Source organism: Amphiprion ocellaris, chromosome 5 (genome assembly GCF_022539595.1).
Source record: "Amphiprion ocellaris isolate individual 3 ecotype Okinawa chromosome 5, ASM2253959v1, whole genome shotgun sequence".
Lineage (NCBI taxonomy): Eukaryota > Metazoa > Chordata > Actinopteri > Pomacentridae > Amphiprion > Amphiprion ocellaris.
The window spans coordinates 4,558,724-4,582,793 of record NC_072770.1 but is presented as its reverse complement, the minus strand read 5'-3'; the positions used below and the strand labels follow the sequence as shown (position 1 = coordinate 4,582,793).

Genomic DNA, 24,070 nt, shown 5'->3' with positions numbered 1-24,070 from the left:
AACAGATGTCAAATAGGGTTGTCAATTGTGTAGCAACCTGACTTTTGCACAATACAACTGAGGGTCCCAACCCCATTAAGAAGGCAAGAAATTCCACAAATGAACCTTGACAAGGCACACCTGTGATGTGAAAACCATTTCAGGTTCTACCTCATGAAGCTCAATGAGAGAAGGCCAAGGGTTTGTTAAGCTGTCATCAAAGCAAAGGGTGGCTCCTTTGAGGAATCTAAAATATCAAACATATTTAGAGTTATTTCAGAATTGTTTGCTGCAAAATTCCATATATCTTGCTTCATAGTTTTGATGTCTTCAGTATATATATCCAATGTAGAAAGAAGTAAAAATGAAAAAAAAAGACATTGAATGAGAAGGTGTGTCCAAACTTTTGACTGGTAGTGTGTTTTGTGGATGATAGTTATATTTAGCTCAAACGCCATGTTTTTGTGTTCACTCACTCTAAAAAGGCAGCATGAAAACGAGTTGATTCTTTCTGTAAGATATCTACTTTATAGCCCAAAAATAACACACGCAGTTTTATTTTCACATTGTCAAAAACAGAATCATTGAAGTCCCTCACTCAGTTGCTAAAGTCAAAGTCACCATTTATCTGACCGACTCAGCATCTGTTCGCCTCGTTCCTGAAAGCTGTCACCACTGTCAGCTTGTCAAGACCCAACAGTGTGGTCCCTCACAGAGTAAATCGTGGGTTCTTTAGTTCTGACACAAACCTGGAAAATACTATTGTATGCTAGGGTGCTGCAGTATTTATAGTGCTATAAACAGATATGTGTCCAAGTTACTAGTCATTCATTCATATCAAAACCTTCACAAGCTAATTTAACCATAACATGCCTTTTGCCAAAAGGGGAAGAACTAATTAGGGACAACAGCTTAAATGGTTGGAGTGAAAAACTGCCCACATATGGCTCTCAGTGATACTACTGAGCACCAAGGCTCAGTAAAATATTAACCCTCCCATCTGTCAGCATTATGCACCTCTGACCAGATTCAGTCAGAGCTGAGCTTTCCTTTTAGGAAGCAGATTTATCCTGGTTGAGTCAGGTTAAGGCAGCAAAGTGGAGTTTTTCACTGGCAGCTAAAGGTCTGACATGAAACAAAATGAAAAAATTCTGCTTTTATCACATAATTCAGAGTACTCACTGGTTTCCTGGAAACAGGTGATACTGTGATAAGGGGGAATCTGTATGATTGTGACGGGTCGGTTTTTATGAACAATTGCTGTTTTTTTTTTTTATATATATTCTGTTTGTTTTGATTTTAGTGAGTTTTACTGCATGGATTTTTACCTAACCGACTTTGAAGGCCTCACAGGCAGGCCGCAATTAACAGCATTAGTAGCAGCTGTGGAGACGGCACCTGACACCCTTTTTTAACAGCAGGGCAGCAGTACGGGATGAGAGCTGTGACGGGAAGAGAGCTGCGATGGGAAGAGGTCCGCGACGGGACGAGAGTGGCCAGAGAGGAGGGCCACGACGGGAAGAGGGCCATGACGGGAAGAGGGCCGCAAAGGGAAGAGGGCCGCAAAGGGAAGAGAGCGGCCAGAGAGGAGGGCCACGACGGGAAGAGGGCCACGACGGGAAGAGGGCCGCAAAGGGAAGAGGGCCGCAAAGGGAAGAGAGCGGCCAGAGAGGAGAGCTGCGACGGGAAGAGGGCCGCGATGATCAGATGTGGCGGGGACTGTTGCGAGGAAGAATGAGGGACGCCATGGAGCGGGGAGCCAACGAACTCTCAGGAGGAGAGGACCGCCACCGTAGCCGTAGCTGCATGAGACCTGAGGGAGATTGGCAGAATACTAGGACGCCAACTGGGCGACGGCACAGCGAGAAGTCACAGCATTATGGGCTGGAGGAGAGGGGAAGCTACGTGGGAAAGTAGAGGGCTGTGTTCGCGAGGCACCCCTCTTCCATGTAAGGACCCTCTCTATTCGTTTAACTACGTATTTTAGCAGTGGATTTTATTGTTCTATTTCTTTTAAGGGGTTTTTATTACTTATTCCCTCACTCATTGGGACACCTTTAGGTTAAGCGGCCCATTTAGCTGAAAGGGTGTCTCTGATGAGCCTCCTGTGAACAGTGGAGTGACTGTCTCCCTCTTATGAACCTTTTTTTAGAAAATCCCCGTCCATAGCCTTGGAGGCCACACCGAGGACGAGCCCAGACGGGACGAGGACCGAGCCACTGTGGAGGACTTGGGGCTGGGATTTTTAATTCTGTTTTATTAGAATAAGCCGGTACATTTTAAATGGAGTTTGTGGTTTTTAACCTGCTCACCCCTGATTCAAAGAACCTGGAACTTTTAATTGAGTCCTAGGCTCTTTTAATCCTAGGTGGTGTTGTCAGCTTTTTATATATTCTTCGCTTATTTTAAGTTGTATTTTAATTCTCCAAATCTCGACACGGCCAGCACACATTACATGATCACCAAAGAAACACCAAGAAAAATAAATGTATGTATGATTCATCTATCCATTATCTATACACCCCTTAATTCTCATTAGGGTTGTGGAGGGGCGGAGTCTATCCCAACTGACTTTGGACAAAGGTAGGGGACACCCTGGACACGTCACCAGTCCATCAAAGGACTACATATAAAAACACTCGCACTCACATTCACAGCTATAGACAATTTAGAATTGTCAATTAACTTCAGCATGTTTTTGGACTGTGGGAGGAAGTCGGAGTACCCGGAGAAAATCCATGCTTGCACAGGGAGAACATGCAAACTCCGTGCAGAAAGATCCCAAGAAGGCAGGGACATGAACCAGGGAACTTCTAGCTGCAAGGCAACAGTGTTAACGACCGAGCCACTGTGCAGCCCAGTAAATATGATTCATATTTTCTGAAATAATTCTACATGAGTCAGCCTCTCCTCGTTGGTCTATACAATGTTTTCACCAGCAGCCTCCTGGGTTCTTCCATCAACGTCTGGTTCTGCTCGGCTTCGGTTTCCTGGGGGCAAACTTCACTGAAATGTCAGTCCTCTGAGGAGGTGTGGCGGCTGCAGCATGTCACTCAGCAGCTGACAAAGTGTTCATTATGACTAATTGTGACCTGAAGACTAAAAACTGAGTAACAACCCTTCAGTGGGATGTCTGGGTACAAGTCAAATGATTTATATAACTTTTGATCCGAATATGCTTCAAACAAGAGCAGACATTAGTTGTTAAAAGAAGCTGCTGTCGCATGTTATTTTGATTTTACAAATCAAATGATACAATCAAATCCGGTATTTTTTCTTGTCAGCTGAAGCGAAATAGAAACTTTGCGTCTGACATTGTCACCTAGAGCTCCCACAGACTCTGCATGAAAACAAGATGAAGTCAAACCCTGCACACTATGTGAGGAGTCACCTTCACCCTCATGTCATATCACACTCTTAATCTTCAACAAAAATGTATCCAAAACATCCATCATTATATAACCGCTTTTTGTGGAATGTATAAAATATGCGTCAGGTTTTCCGAGGTCTGGTACACGTCATTTTGGGTTAGCCAAGGTGGAATATATCTGCCACTGTAGCGTGTCTGTGGACTAGACTTTCCAAACCAGACAAACCACATGCACACACACAAGCACGGACAGTTGGATTGAAGATGTACTGAGACGTGGCATTAAAAGGCAAAAAAAAAAAAAAAAAAAATCCCCCTTTAAAAAAATGATGGTCTCCAGTATCCGAAAACATCCCATCATAACATCACTGCACATGCCGGTGCTCTTATATTATGATTATCATAATTATTTTGATATGTGTAATTCAGCTCTGGATTTACTGTGCAGTAACTCAGTGCAACCGCAATTCCTACAGAGCTAGTTCTTTGACAGAATGACAAAAAGGAAGCTACAAAGAATCTGCAAATGCAGCAGGTCTGAAAGTGTCTTGGACATGATGTAGATTGCAGAGAAGAGACTAAATTATCCCCTTAGCGGCATTTTTTAACCACCATAATAGATGTTGTCTTACCACTGGACACTATTTCTGTGTTGTCACACTATAATCCAGGGTGACATTGAAATTAGTTCAGTTCAAAAGGGCAGAAAACTGCACACATGATAGATCTATTTTATTGGCCATGACATCACCCACCATTAGTGGTATTCCCAGGGCCATGCGTGGACTCCCAGTACAGAATTGAATTACTTTCTGGTCTGTATTGTGTGCATTAGTGCATACTTCAGTTGGGTATGGAACTCCACTGCTTGTTGATACAAACCAGAATGCATCTCTAGCGAAGCATTATGTATCAAACAATGTATCAAGAACTGGCAGTGAATGCTTTGACAGATTCCTGCCCTTCTTAACTCATTAACCAGCTATTAAAAGGCCCCATGGAGTTTCTCACCAAAGTAGAAAGGCTGGCACATGTTTAACACACCAATAGTGACTTTGGTGACCTTTGTTTGAGCATGTGATCATGTACCTGCAAAACTAATGATATTCTCTCCAGCCTTGGCTATTTTGTTTTGATTAGCAAAGATTAGAGCTCTAAAACATTTAACTAAAATGTTGTATGTGATAAACATTACAGTACCTGCTAAACCTCAGCATTTTAGCACTGCCAGTGTGCGCAGGTTAGCATGAAGATTATAACATGTTGCACAAACTATCACTGTGCTTAACTACAGTTGCACAGAGCTAAACAGTTTCTGACTGAAGTTATAGTTTTGCTGACTTTTGACTGCATTCCATTTTGAAAAACCAACATTAGAGAAGTTTGTTGTGCATTGTTCACAAAGCAAGCTGTGAATACACATTAACATTATATGAGTCGTGTTTCTGGCTATTATCTATAAACCGCTTAATCCTCATTAGGGTCATGGGGGGGGCTGGAGTCTATCCCTGCTGACTTAGGATGAAGGCAGTGGACACCCCAGACAGTCTATCACAAGGCTACATATACAGACAATCACACTTGCATTCACAGCTACAGACAATTTACTGTTACCAATTAACCTCAGCATATTTTTGGACTGTGGGAGGAAGCCGGAGTACCTGGAGAAAACCCACACATGCACAGAGAGAACATGTAAACTCCATGCAGAAAGATCCCAGGAAGGCTGGGTCACGAACCGAGGATCTTCTAGCTGCAAGGCGAAAGTACTAACCACCGAGCCACTGTGCAGCCCTAGCCACAATTCAATGAAATGCAATATTTTCATTCATTTTGGCATCTCCTAACTTTGTCTGTCTGCTGTTTGGTGCTGGGGAGTCTATAGTATTCTTTACTTTTAAGAGTTATTTCCATTAACAGTCATTTGCTGCAGCTGAAAATGGCACCATAGAGAGCTGTGGAAGTGAACCAATCAGTGAAGCTGTAGGCTGACAAACCAAAACAAAGAGCTGAAACATGCTAAAATGGTCTGTAAATATACTCTACAGTTCAAAACTTTGGGGTCACTTAGAAATGTCCTTATTTTTGAAAGACAGTTTTTTTTTCAATGAAGATAACATTAAATTGATCAGGAATTGTTACAGTGCAGGGAAAACACCATATGCCATTTGGGGCCGGTCTATATGGTGCGATGATTGGATGAGATGCAGCTGAGTTGGTCTGGCAGCTGCTCTGCATTCTGTCATCAGGGGACCGTGACAGAAATCCAGTCTAGACATAGTTACAGGTGGTAAATTGCTATTCTAGCTGGAAACGGTTGATTTTTAATGGAATATCTCCATAGGGGTACAGAGGAACATTTCCAGCAACCATCACTCCTGTGTCCTAATGCTACATTGTGTTAGCTAATGTTGTTGAAAGGCTCATTGATGATTAGAAAACCCTTGTGCAGTTATGTTAGCACATGGATAAAAGTGTGAGTTTTCATGGAAAACATGTGAGTGTATGAGTTTAATGGCAAACATGAAATTGTCTGAGTAACCCCAAACTTATGACCTGGAGTGTATCTGTAGTAAATGATGCAAGAAAATCATGTTAGTATCCCTGAAAGTATTTTTTTCAAAAACAGTAAAGTTTTGTCAGTTCCAAAATCGCATCAGCATTATATGTCTAAAAATTTACCCAGTGTACTGGTAATGCATGCGTGTTTATTTACCATTATATTTATACAAAGATTCTTTCTAAAACAAACATTTGAAAACAGAGATATCACTGAATCCTCATATTTCAAAGGAATCCATGGTTTCCAGAACTGAAAGAGAGCTCACTTTGGTTCAGCCTTTGATGAGGACATCAAATAGCAATGCATGAATAATCACAGTGTAGTGTATCTCAGTGTAAACTCAGTAGGTTGACAGTGAGAAGTATGAGCCTGATGCAGTGGTACCCTGTAGCACAAACAGTATGAGTCAGCAGTACATCCCAGACAATTACAGGGCACAGGACTCCCATCCCAGGCAGGACAATAAAAGTCCAGCATGGGACCACAGAGACTTTGCAAGAATTAATTCAGCAGTCCGACAATGTCCCATTTCCCTCAAGTCTCTTTTTCTTTGAGTCATACACATGATAGAAATCTCTTCACGGGTCAGTGTTGTTAAAGGACTGAGTCTGACAACTTCTAAGGCTCAACAAAAACAACAGTGACACAGTGATAATTGTAGAGTCATTAGCTGAACAAGATCACAGTGGAAAATGGGAAGTTGAGATCAATACTATCATTTACGCTTCTGGTTAATTAAAAAATAAATTTGCAGTTTGCATGCCTCTCACTAGTCTCAACTAAGTAGACATTTTTGCCTCTCAGTATTCAGTAACAAATTCAAACTTACCTAAAAGGAGGCTGACAAAACTTAGTGAGATGGAAAGAAGTGCAAAGGAAACTCAAAACACGTGGGATGCTGAGAGTGATGATCGTCAGGTGTCCGTCTGTTCATCCTTCCCGTGAGCTAACTGTGTAGAGAGGCTGCTGCGAGCTCTGTGCCAGTCTACCGTCCGATATGCAGATTCACAGATGGAACACCGAACAGCAGCTTCCAGCGCTGGAGCACCTCAGCCTGCGTCCGATGTCTGGATCAAAGTGGGACTGCTGCCTTCCTGCTTGCATAACAATACTCTAGACAGATCCTCTGCTGCAGTTGGTGCCTGTGGCTCAGACTACTTTGCCGGCAGGCGCTCCTCTCTGACTTGCAAATGGACCTGGCATCACTCCAGTTCAAGCATCTCCGAACAAAAGTTCTGAGCTAAAACTGGGACGTATACCTCGTGAAATACTCATAAAGCTTCATCACGCTCTGCACGTTCTTGTCTCTGGCTCTCTTTATCTGTCACAGCCTCGCTTGGCGGGTCGCGTATGCATCTTTTCCGCCTGGCGCTCAGTGTCCTGAGTCACAGCCAGAGCTAGTGAACTGGATTAATTTGAATTGTCACTGCATGTTTGTAGTTGGCTGCCTGCAGGGCACAGGCTCCCTCAGCACGACCCTCAGTGGGAATCTGGGCCAAAGGACTACGAGGTGTCACCTCAGGAAAGAGGAGTGACAGGAGCGATGATATGGTGACAGCATGCACTCACACACCTTTTCCTCATAATCTCTAAGTATTGATTACAATCCGTGACAGAGAGGACCCCCTTGTGTGTGGCGAGGCAGAAAATCACAAGATGACCCACGTGATCAACTTACAAGGTAGAATATGTGCAGGCAAGGACATGTGGTGGAACATCACCAAATTTAGAGTTGGCCGAGAGCAATGAAACAACACTGACACTGGTGTGAAAGCAAAGGCCAGTGGGTGGCATGACGGTGGGTGATGTTGTATATTTCTTACACATTACAGCAAATTCCTTCTCCTTGAAGTTAAATGACTCTGCAGGATGACTAAAGCTCATGAGGAGAGAATATAGCCTGAGGCAGTTCGGAAATTTGAGTCCTGCATCCTCTGTGTTGAGTCACAGATGGGAGATAAGTGAGGATTATTACAGTCAAAGATGTGGACTGGCTGGACACAGAAATAAAACTCAGAAATGTAATTTCTGTAATTAATCTGCACACATGGAGAAACTGGACACACTTCCTGTCTGCCCTTGAAAAACAGAAATTGCAGTCTCTATTATTAGATCCCTCGCACCGGTCTGAACATAGTTGCATCTTAATTAAATGTGCTAAGTTAAAGAATCAGTAGGTTCACACTCAGGTACAAACAGCTCAAGTGACCTGATTGCAAAGTCCTTCATCCTTTCCCCTTTCTCACAGCTTAATAATTGTGCACTCTACACTCTGATGCATGCATGCTCTGCTTCCGTTAATCCACCTTGTCATCTCTTATGCATCAGAGCAGCAGCACACTCCGAAAGACAGCAAGAGGGTAGAAATCAGGGTGTGTCTCAACATCTCTCAGACCTAATCTCTGCCCGTATGTGACCTCTACTGACTAATTTATGAAACTGCATCCTTCTCATTATAGCTACAGTGCGTGCAGCAGAGCAAGAATTAGCAGAGAGAAATTCAGTGAAACATCTAACTGCTGCTTCCTGAATTACAGAGGGAGGGTCATTCAGCACCGACAGCCTGCCAGAATCCCTCCAACCTAAACGGAATTATTTCATTGGCCCCCACCATCCTCTTGAAATGCATCTGATAATTTTCGCTGAATAAGAATGGAGGTTATATTTTTATAACCTAATCCTTCCTAATGGGTCATTCCAGAATTGGAGGACATTTCTGCTTCAAAATTTTTGAAAAATAAACATTCTCTTTTACAATTTTCTGTTACATATTCATCAATAATAGGTAATAAACTATCAATAGCCTGATTGGCTCAACTTACACATCAATGCTACAATTTTTATTCCATGTTTTATTTGTTGTTTGCTAACCCTACTCTAATCACAGTAACAGGGTTGCTAATCCATGCTAATGTTTGCTTTTTCTCAGGAGTAATATTTCGCTAGTGCTGATCAAGAAGACATACTTACTGATGGAAAAAAGTAAAGAAAAAGGTCAAAAGAATTTGCCTTCTCCTGATAATATGCATAATTGCATGAGGTGTAGTGAGGCATTCAATCCATGTTATGAAAATATGAAAAATACAAGAGAGGACATAGCTTTGCTCTACCTATTCTTTTGGAAAACTGTTTGATGATGTTAATTTCAGCGTATCGTGTGATTCACTGTTGTTTTTGTCTTCAACCAGCTAAAACGGTTATGTTAACAGGGTTGCATGCATGTTGTTAGACACAGATTCCATGCATGACAATTATTATTGAAAATGATAGATTAAAATTTTTTTCCACAATTACAAGAGACATCAATGAAAAAAATAATACTAAAAAATGAGATTTAAATTTGGCTGCACAGTGGTGTAGTGGTTAGCACTTTCGCCTTGCAGCTAGAAGATCCCTGGTTCACGTCCCGGCTTTCCCGGGATCTTTCTGCATGGAGTTTGCATGTTCTCCCTGTGCATGCGTGGGTTCTCTCCGGGTACTCCGGCTTCCTCCCACAGTCCAAAAATATGCTGAGGTTAATTGATCATTCTAAATTGCCCGTAGGTGTGAATGTGTGAGTGCTTGTTTGTCTCTGTATGTAGCCCTGTGACAGACTGGTGACCTGTCTAGGGTGTCCCCTGCCTTCACCTGAGTCAGCTGGGATAGACTCCAGCCCCCCCATGACCCTAGTGAGGATTAAGCAGTGTATAGATAATGGATGGATGGAGATTAAAATTTCATTTTAACGGTTTTATTTGAGATTGAATTTGGTCATCAGGGGGTGGGAGAAGAGAAAAATGGCATTTTATAGGGAACTCCAGACTTATTTGGTATTTTAAAAAATATTTTCAAACATTCTTCTCTCCTCGTTTTTTTTAGATTTGGTCTCAGGACAAGTTTTTGTTCGTTTTTCTTCGTTGTGCACAACAACTGCGTGCTTTACACATGTGGACAAAATTGTTGGTACCCCTCGGTGAATGAAAGAAAAACCCAAAATGGTAGCAGAAATAATTTGAATCTGACAAAAGTAATAATAAATAAAAATTCTATGAAAATTAACCAGTGAAAATCAGACATTGCTTTTGAACTGTGGTTCAACAGAATTATTTAAAAAATAAACTCATGAAACAGGCCTGGACAAAATGATGGTACCGTTAACTTAATATTTTGTTGCACAACCTTTTGAGGCAATCACTGCAATCAAACCATTTCTTGTAACTGTCAGTGAGACTTCTGCACCTCTCAGCAGGTATTCTGGTCCACTCCTCATGAACAGACTGCTCCAGTTGACTCAGGTTTGAAGGTTCCTTCTCCAGACGCCATGTTTCAGCTCCTTCCACAGATGTTCACTAGGATTTAGATCAGGGCTCATAGAGGCCACTTCAGAATAGTCCAATGTTTTCCTCTTAGCCATTCTTGGCTGTTTTTAGCTGTGTGTTTTGGCTCATTATCCTGTTGCAAGACCCATAACCTGCAACTGAGACCAAGCTTTCTGACACTGGGCAGCACATTTCTCTCTAGAATACCTTGATAGTCATGAGATTTCATTGTACCTGCACAGATTCCAGACACCCTGTACCAGATGCAGCAAAGCAGCCCCAGAACATAACAGAACCTCCTCCATGTTTCACAGTAGGGACAGTGTTCTTTTCTTCATATGCTTCATTTTTGCTTCTGTGAACATAGAACTGATGTGCCAAAAAGTTCCAGTTTTGTCTCGTCTGTCCATAGGACATTCTCCCAGAAGCTTTGTGGCTTGTCAACATGCAGTTTGGCAAATTCCAGTCTGGCTTTTTTATGATTTGTTTTCAACAATGGTGTCCTCCTTGGTCGTCTCCCATGAAGTCCACTTTGGTTCAAACAATGACGGATGGTGTGATCTGACACTGATGTACCTTGACCTTGGAGTTCACCTTTAATGTCTTTAGAGGTTGTTCTGGGATCTTTTCTTACCATTCCTATTATCCGTCTCTTCCATTTGTCATCAGTTTTCCTCCTGTGGCCACGTCCAGGGAGGTTGGCTACAGTCCCATGGATCTTAAATTTCTGAATAATATGTGCAACTGTAGTCACAGGAACATCAAGCTGCTTGGAGATGGTCTTATAGCCTTTACCTTTAACATGCTGGTCTATAATTTTCTTTCTAATCTCCTGAGACAACTCTCTCCTTGGCTTCCTCTGGTCCATGTTTAGTGTGGTACACACCATGTCACCAAACAGCACAGTGACTACTGTAACCCTATAAATAGGCCGACTGACTGATTCCAAGTTTGTAGACACCTGTGATGCTAATTAGAGGACACACCTTGATTGAACATGTCCCTATGGTCACATTATTTTCAGTCTTTTCTAGGGGTACCATCATTTTTGTCCAGGCCTGTTTCATGAGTTTATTTTTTTAAATAATTCTGTTAAACCACGGTTGAAAAGCAATGTCTGATTTTCATTGGTTAATTTTCATAGAATTTTTATTTATTATTACTTTTGTCAGATTCAAGTTATTTCTGTGACCATTGTGGGTTTTTCTTTCATTGACCGAGGGGTACCAGCAATTTTGTCCACGTGTGTAGTATTCTATACATGGATTATTTGAAATTTGAGGAGTGAGATGTAAAATGTCCCTTAATTCTGGAATGACCCATAACCTAATCCTTCCTAATGACATTACAGAAAATATTAAACAGTTTTGGCAACTTGTGTGTGAACAGCTTGCTTTTGTTTTCTCATACAAAAACAATGACACAGGCTTGGAATGGACGGAGAAGCTTTACTGCTGAAAAGCTGAATCTGCATGGATTTGTAACTAAACACTGTGTAGGCATTTAGTTTAATGAGTGGCATTTATGATCTATTATTTCAATAAATTTTCATTGTTGTGTTTTTTTTTTCAATTAATCAGTTGGTCCATAAAAAGCAGACCATCATAATTTCTAAAAGTCCAAGTTGCTATAACGTTTTTTTTATTTCAAGTCCAAAATCTAAAGATATGAAATATTCGTTCAGCTGGAACCTGTAAAGTTTGGGTATTTTTGCTTAAAAATACCTTACTAGATTATCAAAATAAGTGCTCATTCTTTTTCAACAATTGATCGATCATCAGTTTACAGTAAAATTAAAAACACAAACGAAAACATTTCAACCCTAAACTGGAAAATGGGATTCCATGAGATTAGTTTGGCAGAAGTAAGATTCAAGATGAACACCACATGAACATCAACACTGAACAGTGCAAACATAAAAATGCCAAAAACACTAACACAACACAAACATTCTCAGCGTGGTCAGCTCACCTCCTCCACTTCCTCCTCCTCACTTGATAACTTGGCAAACCTTCTGTGAAAACATTGACCATTAGCAGGGGAGGAATCCTGGCTTTAAGTCAGGTCAAATGTAAAAAAAAAAAAAAAAAAAAAAAAAAAGCAGCGCTGGATTCCTCCATGAGACTCCAATGAGAAAACATCACTCTTCCGCACACTGATGGATGGACCAGAGCCCAGCCCTTCCCTGCCTCTTACCTTGCTTTGCCTCTTAAGCTGTCCTCTTCGTCTGGATTAATCCACAGGGTCTCTGTCAAGTCACCCATCCCTCTCTTCCTCTCGTTTCCCTCCCTGTCATGAGCATGATCACATGTGCACACACACTCCACAACTAGCCAAGGCGGATGTCCACAGAGCAGAAACACAGGGCTAGTGTTGGCCAATCGCAGACTATAAATAGGCTTCTTGAGTTCACCATTGTCTCTTCCTATGATGGTGAAGAGGCTGGAGGGCTCAGAGAGAGGGAACGGCATCACTCTGCTGGCTTTTACTTCCCTCCTTGTATCGACTACTTTATCCCTATCAGTTTCACCTCTCCTGATCCTCCTCTTTTGTAGAAGACATCGAAACCATGCTGAAAGTGCCCGTATGCTTTTTTTTTTAACCTAATGGCACAGAAAAATAAGAAAAAAAGTGCTTCAAATGCAAAGAGATTGAGTCTCCGTGATTGTATTTGGTGGGTAATTCTGGCAGACCATGCATCAGTCTCCTACAGTCCAAATGTCACATGTGTGATGTTTGTTCCAAAGCCTGAAAGACAGTGAATGCCTGCCAACGCATTGTTAAATGTCAGAGTTCACAGGATCATCAGCAGAATGCCACCAGTTTCTGTATATTGTATCGGTTAGATACAAATGGCCAAAGGCTAACAGCACTATTAATACTTTTGCAAGATTTTAGCCAAAAAAAGAAGATAGTACTACTACTATTACTAGGACTGATTATAATAATACTTACAATAATAATAATGATGACCATAATAATAATTAGGAACCATAAATAGATCAGTTCTTCACAAAAACAAAGTTTAAATGATAAAAAAAATAAGCTAGAAAAAGAGCAAATAAAATACGTACACTTTTACACAACGTTTGGAATCACTTAGAAATGTCTTTATTTTTGAAAGAAAAGCATTTTTTTTCAATGAAGATAACATTAAATTAATTAGAACTACAGTCTTAAAATTGTCAATGTGGCAAATGACTATTCTAGCTCAAAACGGTTCATTTTTAATGGAATATCTACATTTCCAGCAACCATCACTCCTGTGTTCTAATGCTATATTGTGTTAGCTAATTGCACTGAAAGTCTAATTGATGAGAAAATCATTGTGCAATTATGTTAGCACATGAATAAAAGTGTGATTTTTCATGGAAAACATGAAGTTGTCTGGGTGACCCCAAATTTTGAACAGTAGTGTATATACATACGCTTATATACCATATGTATTAGTAGATGAACATGTTTTGGTACTCACAGGCACGCAACTTTGTTTCATCTCTTAAGCTTATATCATAAAAAGTCAAGTTTAATTTACATATAGAAAGAATCAGAGTGTCATATGTATTAATATTAAAAATTACACAAGTTAAATAAAATTTTAAATATTAACATTAATTCAAGATCAAGATGGCAGGGTGAACGGACGCAGTGGCTCGGCACGCTCCGTCTTTTTGGTTTTTTTTGTTTAGTTTGTGTGTTTTATGTGTCGTGATCGAGGCTCACATACAGTATGAGCGAGCTGAGATCCTAAGCCTGGGAAGACGGTATTGGCGACATAATTCTATCAAAACACCAGACTTTAATATCCTGCCAGAGATTCTGCGCTCCGCGGACGCCATTTGTATCTAGGGTTGCCACCCGTCCCTTAAAATACGGAATCGTCCTTTATTTGACAATTAACTGTTGCGTCCCGTATTGAATCAATACGGGACGCAAATTGTTCTGTATTTTCATAAATGTCCCATACACGTCTGTCACACACTCATCAAAACTGTATCATGAAGAAAATAAAACAGGAAATATTAAGGGCAGCAAATTTCATCTTTGTAGGACCTTTGTAGCAAGGACCCGATGTGAGGTCCAGCGGATAGACCTTCTCTGCATGTCCCATCCTATGGTCCTGTCTCTGGTTGCCTGGTTACAGACGCTGCTGCACCTGCGCGTTTAAAAATGTCTACACCTGAAACTCCCCCACGTCCAAAGAAGCAAAAACGTCTGCAAATGTACCGACATGAGTGGGAAGAGTGGAACCCCTGGCAATGGGTACAAGGCAAACGGTGTTTTTTGTTGCTCGTGGACAGGCTGAAGTAAGGCAGCATCAGGGTCCAACATGTAAGAAACATGAGAACAGAGAGAACCCAACCAGCAGGTCACAGTTTATCATCATCTAATCATCTCCTGAAGTCTATATAGTAAGAAACATCAGTGTCTGGTTGTGAATTTACCAGAGGATGCTTATAATCATGCTGATGTGGTCATAGACTCTATACTATTTTAGTGACTCAGTAAAGTTGTTTATTGTTATTTTTCATGCATTTTAGTTTTTAATAAACGTTTATTTAATAGTCTATGTCAGTGGTTCTTAACCTGGGTTCGATCGAACCCTAGGGGTTCGGTGAGTCAGTCTCGGGTTCGACGGAGGTCAAGAGACACACCCGACTCATATGATTCGTGATGACACGCCCTGCTTGGCCATCATTGGCTGCAGGTGATCACGCTACATTGCTTGGTCAATCTGTGCTGCAGGGAATTTGGTGCGTTCAGTAATCGACTTGTGACTGTCGTGATGGTACGTCGTGTGATTTCTTTCTTAATATTTTAATCCATACTAACTATGTTGACCAAAAAAAGAAAGTGGTCGGACGAATATGTACAACATGGATTCAAGTGTATAACGGAACGTGATGGGAGTCAGCGTCCTGTCTGCATGATTTGCAGTGCCAAGTTAAGCAGTTCTAGTCTAGCACCGGCAAAACTAAAGGAACACTTCCTTAAGCTGCATGGAGATGGGGAATACAAGAACACAAGGGATGTTAATGCACGGTTCATTTTGTGCACCAGTAAAACATATAACTATGTCTTGAATTTGAAAAAAATCATATTTTATTTTTCAATAAAGAAGGGTTCGGTGAATGCGCATGAAAGTGGTGGGGTTCAGTACCTCCAACAAGGTTAAGAACCACTGGTCTATATGTAATCAATAAATGGCCTTTCCCTATCTAAACAAAAACTCACTCAGAACTCTGATATGTTAACAGTACTAAATAAATCAATAAATACATGCATACAGGGTTAGGGTTAGGGTTAGGGTTAGTCATGTAGATATCATATAACTGGATGCAGTTCTAACAACAGTGGCATTGCACAAAAAAAGGCTCCTCCCACAAAATAGATTATCATCCCTCACCAGTGTCAGATACATCAGTTTCATTGGTCCTCAGGACTTTGTGAACTAACACACCAATGTATTTTTAACAGATGGAAATCTATACTACATCTGCCACAAGCAAACACCTGAGCCCATGAGGGTTAAAGTTGTCAATGGCCCGGGGGAGCCAGCAATATATTTGCTGACTTTCATGCAAGCATCACAGGGGCATATTGTGGCCAGTAGAAAACCAGGGATGCCATTTCCACAAGGTTCTACTGGCCAGGAATGACAAAGAACATCAATACATGGGTTAATATACTAAACATTTTCATCATTTCAAATATATCTGTCCATAACAGCATGCTTTTTCATGATATATCTTACTAATGGAATAATGAACTGTATTTCTCCAATCTGTGTAATATTATTTTTAATGATATGATGTACTCTTGTAATTTTTTTTTGTCTCCCTGAATGTTCTGATGCAACTAGGTGTCCCAGTGTGTTGCTTGCCAGGCTTGCCAAACAATTAAAAAGGAGGTGAAGTATACCCCAGTAGTGGTAAGTCAGATTTTTTTTCTCTCATTTCTACAAGCTTCATTGAAACAGGTGCCAGAGGTGATGCTGTCGCAGTGTTGAAGTAGAGGCTAGTCTCTTAAGGAAGCATGCAGGGATTCAGAATCATCCTACTTTCTGTTAGAATGAAGCCTGTATTTATGCTACTTTACTAAATGCTTGCTTAACCTTTTTGTCAGATGATAGCTGAGTAATATTTATTACTTTCTCAAGGTGTTAGCTAATAACCTGACACTTTTTGCATCTTTTCTTTAAGGTAACTCATCCATTTGAATTAGTTGGGATGGACCTGATCGGGAAGCTGGTTTTGACTGACAGGGGGGATCAGTATGTCTGTGTAATGATTGATTATTTCACCAAGTGGCCACAGACATATACCCTGATGTCAAATTCAGAAAAAGAAGTAACAGAGTGCATTTTGATGTTCTTTTAATGAACTGAAATCGAAAAACCGTGAGTTTAAGAAGATATGGCAGCCTTTCATTGATTATGTTAAGAACTCAAATTTAACACCTGAAGTAGAAGGTGAATGATGTGTGTGGACCATTCAGTTTCCATTCTTGTGATTTGCTTTTTTAAAAAAAGAAAATATTAAGATGTTTGTAATGTACTTCTTGCAACAGGTTACTTAGTCAAAGCAGAGAAGCACTGTTGTTGCTTTGATTTTGTCTGTGGTTGTTACGATTGTATGTATTTTTTGTTGTTATTGTTGTTTTGTTTTTGAAAAAAAAACATTCCAACAAAAAATATTGTGGGGAAAAAACAGCCTGAGATCAAACTGACCCCAGAGAACACTGATGCGCACAATATGTATACAGGACACTGAAAACATATCATGTTAATTTTATGATTACCCAGTTGTCCTCATCAGATAGGAAAAGTCATTAAATATTAAGAATTAATTGATGTCAATCATTTATTTAGAGAAGGTAAACATTGAATGGGGTCAAACTGACCCCATTCAATGTCAGTTTGAATGAGGTTAAATTGACCCCAAAGATAATAGGAGGGAGTTTCCAGGAAATTCAGTGAAATATCCTAGACTCAAAAACTCTGAATGCTATTAAACCCTGTCAAAGTTCATGCGGAAAACAAACAAAGGCTGCAGGAAGGACTGCACCTCCCCTCTGGGGAACTGATGTGTGACACCTACTCTCTTCCCCAGTGGGAGATTTCAAGCCAAACATCCATCAAACCACTGCTTAAGCCTGTGAGGAGGCTTAAGCTCAAAGCGGAGAAAGACTTGGTCTTCTTGTCCTTGTTGTACAGTTGTTACATAATCATTGTTTGACAAAATGGGGGTGTGAGTGAGCATTTCAGCTGGCAGGGCCAAATACCAAGGAGGTCATTTCTAAGTTTTAGCAGTATATGGTCAATGTGTTTGTATGTTTCAGTAATTTGCACTGTTAACTGTACAGCAGATTCTGTGATGTCAGGAAGGAATGATGAAACATCAAGGAATAAATATTTTTGATTTGTACTCGGGCTGCACAGTGGAGTAGTGGTTAGCACTTTCGCCTTGCAGCCAGAAGATCCCTGGTTCGCGTCCCGGCTTTCCCGGGATCTTTCTGCATGGAGTTTGCATGTTCTCCCTGTGCATGCGTGGGTTTTCTCCGGGTACTCCGGCTTCCTCCCACAGTCCAAAAATATGCTGAGGTTAATTGATCATTCTAAATTGCCTGTAGGTGTGAATGTGAGAGTGCTTGTTTGTCTCTGTATGTAGCCCTGTGACAGACTGGTGACCTGTCTAGGGTGTCCCCTGCCTTCACCTGAGTCAGCTGGGATAGACTCCAGCCCCCCCCATGACCCTAGTGAGGATTAAGCAGTGTATAGATAATGGATGGATGGATGATTTGTACTCCATAATGTCAGTGATGTCGCTTTCCTTTTTTGTTTTCGGTTTCCAAGCATTCTCTTCTCTCTCTCTGTTGTGTGCCAGTAACGGAGCTGGGAAATGGGCGGGCAGCTTCTTGGTCATGTTCACTTCAGTTCTGTTGTGCAGAACTAGAGGAGATGTCAGCTGGCCACTGTTTTATTTCTTTTGGAAAATACAGTTTGAATGACAAAGAGGTTCCAAAACAAGGGAAGACCTGAGAGATGTCTGGGAATATTACGCACGGTGCCTGCGGGAGCATCAATCAGAATTTTACGCACAACTTCTTGCCGGCCGTTTTTATCAGCGTGTTCGTCGTCGGGACGCTGTCCAACATCTGGGGGCTGAGGAGCGTGTACAGCAGCTGGAATAACATCGGAAACATTAACATCTTCATGCTGAATCTGGGGGTAGCGGACCTGCTCTACCTGTCCACACTGCCGTTCCTCGTTAACTATTACGCGCGCAACAGCGACTGGCAGTTCGGCCAGCCTTTCTGCAAGGTGACCCGCTTCTGCTTCAACCTCAATCTTTACGGCAGCATTGGCTTCCTCACCTGCATCAGCATTTACAGGTACCTGGGCATCGTGCACCCCATGAGAGTGATGGGGAAAATCAGCAGCCGTCGGTCTCTGGCCATCTGCGCTCTGGTTTGGACTTTGGTCATTATTCAGATTATCCCCGATATGTTATTTGAAAAGAATGATCAAAAATTACCAAATGCATGTTTCGACACCACCTCTAACAACCTGACCAGAGACTACCTTCCCTACAGCATTGGCTGGACCGTCACGGGATTCGCTTTACCTTTGGTTATCATTTTGGTCTGTTATGGACATATTGTTGTGGTTCTAGCCAAGAAAGCCAACGTCAACCCTCTGCTGAAGCGGCGTTGCTTGAAACTGGTTGTGTTTCTTGTGATACTGTTCTCTGTCTGTTTTATTCCTTACCACGTCTTTCGAAATGTTAACCTGAAAACCAGAATTTTGAAACAAGAGGGGATTTGTCATCACAGTTTTGATGACGTCTACATTGCGCACCAGGTTGGCAGATGCCTGGCATGTCTAAACAGCGCAATAAACCCACTGATTTATATCGTTGGAAATGACGATTTTATCACGAAGCTGCAGCACTTCAGTCAGAGCCTCCAACTGTCGCTGCCCGACCTCACAGGAGCAGTTATTTGCCGCAAACCGATGGAGGCAGACGCAGATTCGCCGGCGTCAGTTCCGATCAGATAAATTACAATCGGTTCACCGGAGGAGCGCTTCCGTGCATTGCAGCCCCTGAACAATCAGCCTCCACCAGAACTTCCACATTACCGGCCACAAAGTCCAGTAATGAGAGCTGACTGGCATTAATTAATTCTGTTTGCTGCCAGTCTCTTTGCTTCAGGTCACCTAGAGATCACATGTTCTGCTGCAAATTTTTATTCAGCTTGCTCATGGTGATTGCAAAAATCAGAGGTGGCTCCTGACACCTTAGTACTGTACCATACTGCTCTTTACATTCGTATTTTTGTGTTGTGTGCTTCAATGCGGGGAATGTCCTGTGTTTAAGCACTGGGACTTTTCATGATTTGTGATATATGGCACTGCCTTTGCACTATTGCTGCCGAGGCCTTTGTTATGCTCAGCATGCTGTGTACTTGGATGGTTTGTGTAAACTAAATGATGTAGAACAGAGCCACTGCTGCAGGTCCATGGCTTTTATTCTGACAGTTGTTGAGAAAAAACAGAGGTGTATTTAATGGGAGAAATTACTGCAGCCATGTAAAGGAGAGGGATGAACAGTCTGAAGAAGAGCAGAATAAACCTCCTTACAAGTACACATACCACTCTGCAAAACTCTTCATTACAAGTTAAAGTGTTTTAGATGTTTACTTGAATAAAAGCACAGAGGTAATATCATCAAATGGACTCAAGTGTCACACATTAAAGTGCGTTTCATTGCCTCCTGCTCATGATACATCAGTATGTATAGCTGGTGTAAGGTAGAACCAGTGGTGCTGCATTAAATCCCCATTTCTTGAATTTTTCTAATATTTGTTAGTGGTGAAACTAATTTTGAAATGTGCACATTCAGCTGAAGGATCATCTGAAGGATGCTGTGTTGTTGAACTGCGACATGTTATACAGAGCATGATGATTCCACTCTCTGTTTATTATTGAATTACTGAGTGGCAGAGACATACTGAACTGCATTGTTTTGAAAAGTGTTCCTGATATTTTGTCCAGCTCAAAGATTCAATATAATGTAGTAAAATCATCACGTTTCTGACAAAGTTGACAAAATGTTTTGTTTTTTAATGTGGAAGCTTTTTAACTGTGAACTTAATGGCAGAGCTGCTGGACTGACTGCATTTGATTACACAGTGTAATAAAGCACTCGGTGAGTGTATTATTGTACAGTGCTATGCAAAAGTTTTAGGTATTTTAAATGTTTCTATTTTTATCCAGAGTTATAAAGAAATCAGCCAACCAAGAGAGAGCCCTACTCTCAGCATCGTGGAGTCAGTCTAGACTACATGATGAGACAGAAGATCACTAAGACAGACTGAATCCACAGAAGAACCATAGCAGCTTCTCCAGGATGCTTCGGACAACCAATCAAGTGTATTAAATGCAGTGCCTTGAAAAAACGTGTGCTCAAAGGAAATGGAAGCGAAGATTCCATGCACTTCGAAGTTAATTCATTTATCCAAACGTTTTATGCTTCAAGCTGCTGTAGAGTACAAACAATAGTTTTTATTGTCAATTTCTTTACCGATTTATTTCCCAATAATTATTTAATCTGTACAACAGTTAAACATAATGAACATCACAATCTTTATAGCTCAAGTTAATGTCATTAAGCTAAGATGTAGCTTATTATAAAAAGCAACTAAATGTAGGGGAGTAAAAAGCTTAACATTTCCCTCTGAAATGTAGAACAGTATAATATAAAGTATCAAAATGAAAATCAAGTAAAAATACTTCATAATTGTAGCAAAGTACAGTACTGCAGTTTGTTTTGCAAATAAACACAGATGTTGCCAGCCATCAGGACATGTCAGAAGAACAGTCTGCAAACACTTAGTGAGCATTTAAAAACTCCCAATGTTTGTCAAATAATGTACAGGCTTCCCTCTGTAGTTTTAAAACAAAATGGTGAATTAAGACTGGCTTTTCTGATCATTCATTATAATGGTATCACACATACAGGAATGTTTAGATGGTGCAGCACAACGAGTTGACTGAAGAGATATGCAAACATCCAGAGACAAATATTGAATTCTGTAGTTACTCAGCTATGAAGGAGATCTTCATGTCCCACATGCTAACTTCATACTGCTGCAGAAAGCTGTCTGTGCCTGTCTTGAGCAACATTTAGGCTGCTCTGTAATGTTCTGGTTGTGATAAGTCAAAAAAAAAAGTGTGTTCCAAATCTTTTTTGCCCTTTTACACCTTGTTAACACATCTCAGTGCAATGCAAAGGGTAGTTCATCTGCTTCTATCAGATACTTGTAGTTTTCTATTTAAATGTACTTGTGTATTATTTGAAGATCTGGGTTCCTATACAGAATTGTGCGAGGTAACACAAGTGAAATTTAGGTAACTGTGACAACACTAGTGATGTTCCCATGAAGAAATTATGGGATATAACTGTGGCCAACTTTTGTTACGCAGAGGCTTAGATGCAGGAAAGGAGACTGCAGACAAATTAGTGAGTTTAAGATGCTTTTATTTACAGAACAGGAAAATGAACAAGGACTACAACTAATATCCAGAAGTCTAACACTAGACATGGAAGTGAAGATAATCCACCACAGGCTGAACAGAATCAGATACTCTCTAGCGGGCAGGCAGAGAAATTACAAGGATAAGAAAAACTCTGTTTTAGCAGACCCACGTATGGTAGCACCAAGGCAGGAATACAATTCAAACACAAATCTAGGAAACAGGGATATACCTTAAGAGGAACTTGACTATAAACAACCCATGAATGGTAGTACCAAGGCAGGAATACTATTCAAACATGAAGCTAGGAAACAGGTCAGTACAAATCGGAATTTACTTTAGTCTACGACAAGAAATTTCAAGAACAGGATTATACACTAATGAGAAAACCAATCGGAAAAGAACGGAACAATTTAGACTCTAACAGGTCTAGACTAGACTAGAGTCTGGTACTATGCAGGATCAGACTTAACTGACGGGTCCGACAGAGGTGAGTCCAGGAAAGGAGCCAGGTTCAGACTAGCTGAGGGAGGGATAGTTGCACCCGGGGGTGGCTGACTACCAGCAGTGGAGAGGCTGGTGAGAGGGTGGCATGTCAGGTGTCTGTGGTGGCATGGCTGGTGTCCATGATGGTGTGGCAGGAGTTCGTGGTGGCATGGCTGGTGTCCGTGATGGCGTGGCAGGAGTTCGTGGTGGCGTGGATGGCAGCAGGTGTGGCGGCTTTGGGGAAACGGTGAACTGAACCAGTGAGTGAATAAACCAAGGGGGGCCGAGGAAGTCCGGGCGGGCTAGGGTACTCAGAGGAGCAGTGACGGATGGAGCAGGGAATCCTAGGGGGTAGCAGGCAGGAGTCAGTTCTAGAAAAAGCAAAGAGAGGATTACTGAATGCACAAGACAACAGAGCTGGACAGAACAGTGGACAGCACTGACTGGAGAACGTTCATGGTCTAGCGACGAGTGGTGTCTGGTTATATAGAGGAGTAGGAGCGGTTGATTGGATTACTCCCACCTGCCCCTGCCCTGCTTCCATTGATGCTGATTGCCTACACCTGCTGCCAGGCCTCTGTGCACATGCACACCTAAGAGAGAGGGAAAAACAGGACCGGAGGAGGGAAGAGCACTGACACTAACTAGAGCCTCCGGCTGCGACAGTGTCACTTTTCCATGTGATTTACCACCACAACCTGCTTTGTGCTAATTTAGATAGATTTTTACTGGATGTTATTCAACACTACTGATTATATTAAAATGTTTTTTAAATTATTATTCAATTGATCTGCTTTGTTCATTTATTCATGTCTGTGATTTATGTTCATATATTTTTAGCTGCAAGGTAGCTTTACTTTTGCATAATTAATTCAACTGTTTCATCTTTTTAAAAAAAATATTTTAAAGATTTATGTACATAATTATCATTGACTTTGGGGTAGAAGTAGCCCTGGTTCAAAATGATTGATATAATTCACAGTTATGACATGTTACCAAAAATGTAAATGTACAGTAAACCAACAAAAATGGAATATATAGTGGGGTCCAAAGGTCTGAGAATGCATGAAAAATCTGACAAATTTCATGTACACCTTGAAATAATAAGAAGGTTTGAGGGTTTAGAATCATTTCCAAAATTACACTCAAAGTTCCAAGATGTAACACAAAGAAGACACATTCCACATTTTGCTCTATGAGAAGGTCACCAGTCAAAATGACGTTGCTTAGTGGCTGTGACCATGTTAACTGCTTTGTACAAAAGAATATCATTTCCTCGAGTTGTGTCCTTCCATTGAAGCAAAACATGATCAGTCACACCATCAGAAGATCATCAAGCTTTGTTCGGTGAGAGATAGAAAAGCTACTTGATCACAGATACAGAATTTGTGAAGCAAGGAACACCACAAGTCTTGGACTTTCTTTCGCAGTCACTTGACCTCAGCCTCACAGAACATTCATGGCGCACTAGAAGACTGAGCTAGACAAACACTCCGGACACGCTCCAGTGTTGCTGTCTTTAGAGCAAAAATGGAACAAAAAATACAGAGAAATTCTGAAACTCATGAACCAAGATTTACCTTTTCACTTGTTTTGCTGATATTGTCCTCTTTAATACAACATTTAATATTGAATTAAACTCTAATGCAGAGTTTAGAGACTTCCTCACATATAATCTCACACTTTAGACTTTTGGTTTATGTTACATGATCTTCAGTAAATGCCTACTTCTGAATCTGAGTACGTTCTCCTGATGCGTTTTTTCTCTCTCAGACACTCATGTCATACTACCTCATTTTCTCCCACAGTAGTACTGATATTGTCTACTGCTGGAA

General features: G+C 41.1%; 3 protein-coding genes across 7 annotated transcripts in view; 2 read left to right on the top strand and 1 right to left on the bottom strand.

Moving 5' to 3' along the window:
- nav1b (neuron navigator 1b) overlaps positions 1-7,145 on the bottom strand; it is a 97,085-nt gene extending 89,940 nt beyond the window's left edge. For 2 of the 5 annotated variants that reach the window (XM_055010640.1, XM_055010645.1), the window contains exon 1: positions 6,742-7,145. The gene's annotated coding sequence lies outside the window, so the exon portion shown is untranslated. The remainder of the gene's footprint in view (positions 1-6,741) is intronic. The other 3 variants (XM_055010642.1, XM_055010643.1, XM_055010644.1) reach the window with 3 other exon arrangements.
- On the top strand, positions 1,434-2,492 carry LOC118470417 (eukaryotic translation initiation factor 3 subunit A-like). The gene is made up of 2 exons (XM_055010648.1): positions 1,434-1,928; positions 2,132-2,492. Exon 1 carries the CDS (start codon positions 1,444-1,446, stop codon positions 1,894-1,896), a length of 453 nt encoding a protein of 150 aa, XP_054866623.1. The 5' UTR covers positions 1,434-1,443; the 3' UTR covers positions 1,897-1,928; positions 2,132-2,492.
- Positions 7,146-18,121: 10,976 nt separating the features above from the next.
- On the top strand, positions 18,122-23,403 carry LOC111569788 (P2Y purinoceptor 1-like). Its single transcript, XM_035949018.2, has one exon. It carries the CDS (start codon positions 18,255-18,257, stop codon positions 19,269-19,271), a length of 1,017 nt encoding a protein of 338 aa, XP_035804911.2. The 5' UTR covers positions 18,122-18,254; the 3' UTR covers positions 19,272-23,403.
- The last annotated feature ends 667 nt before the right edge of the window (positions 23,404-24,070 follow it).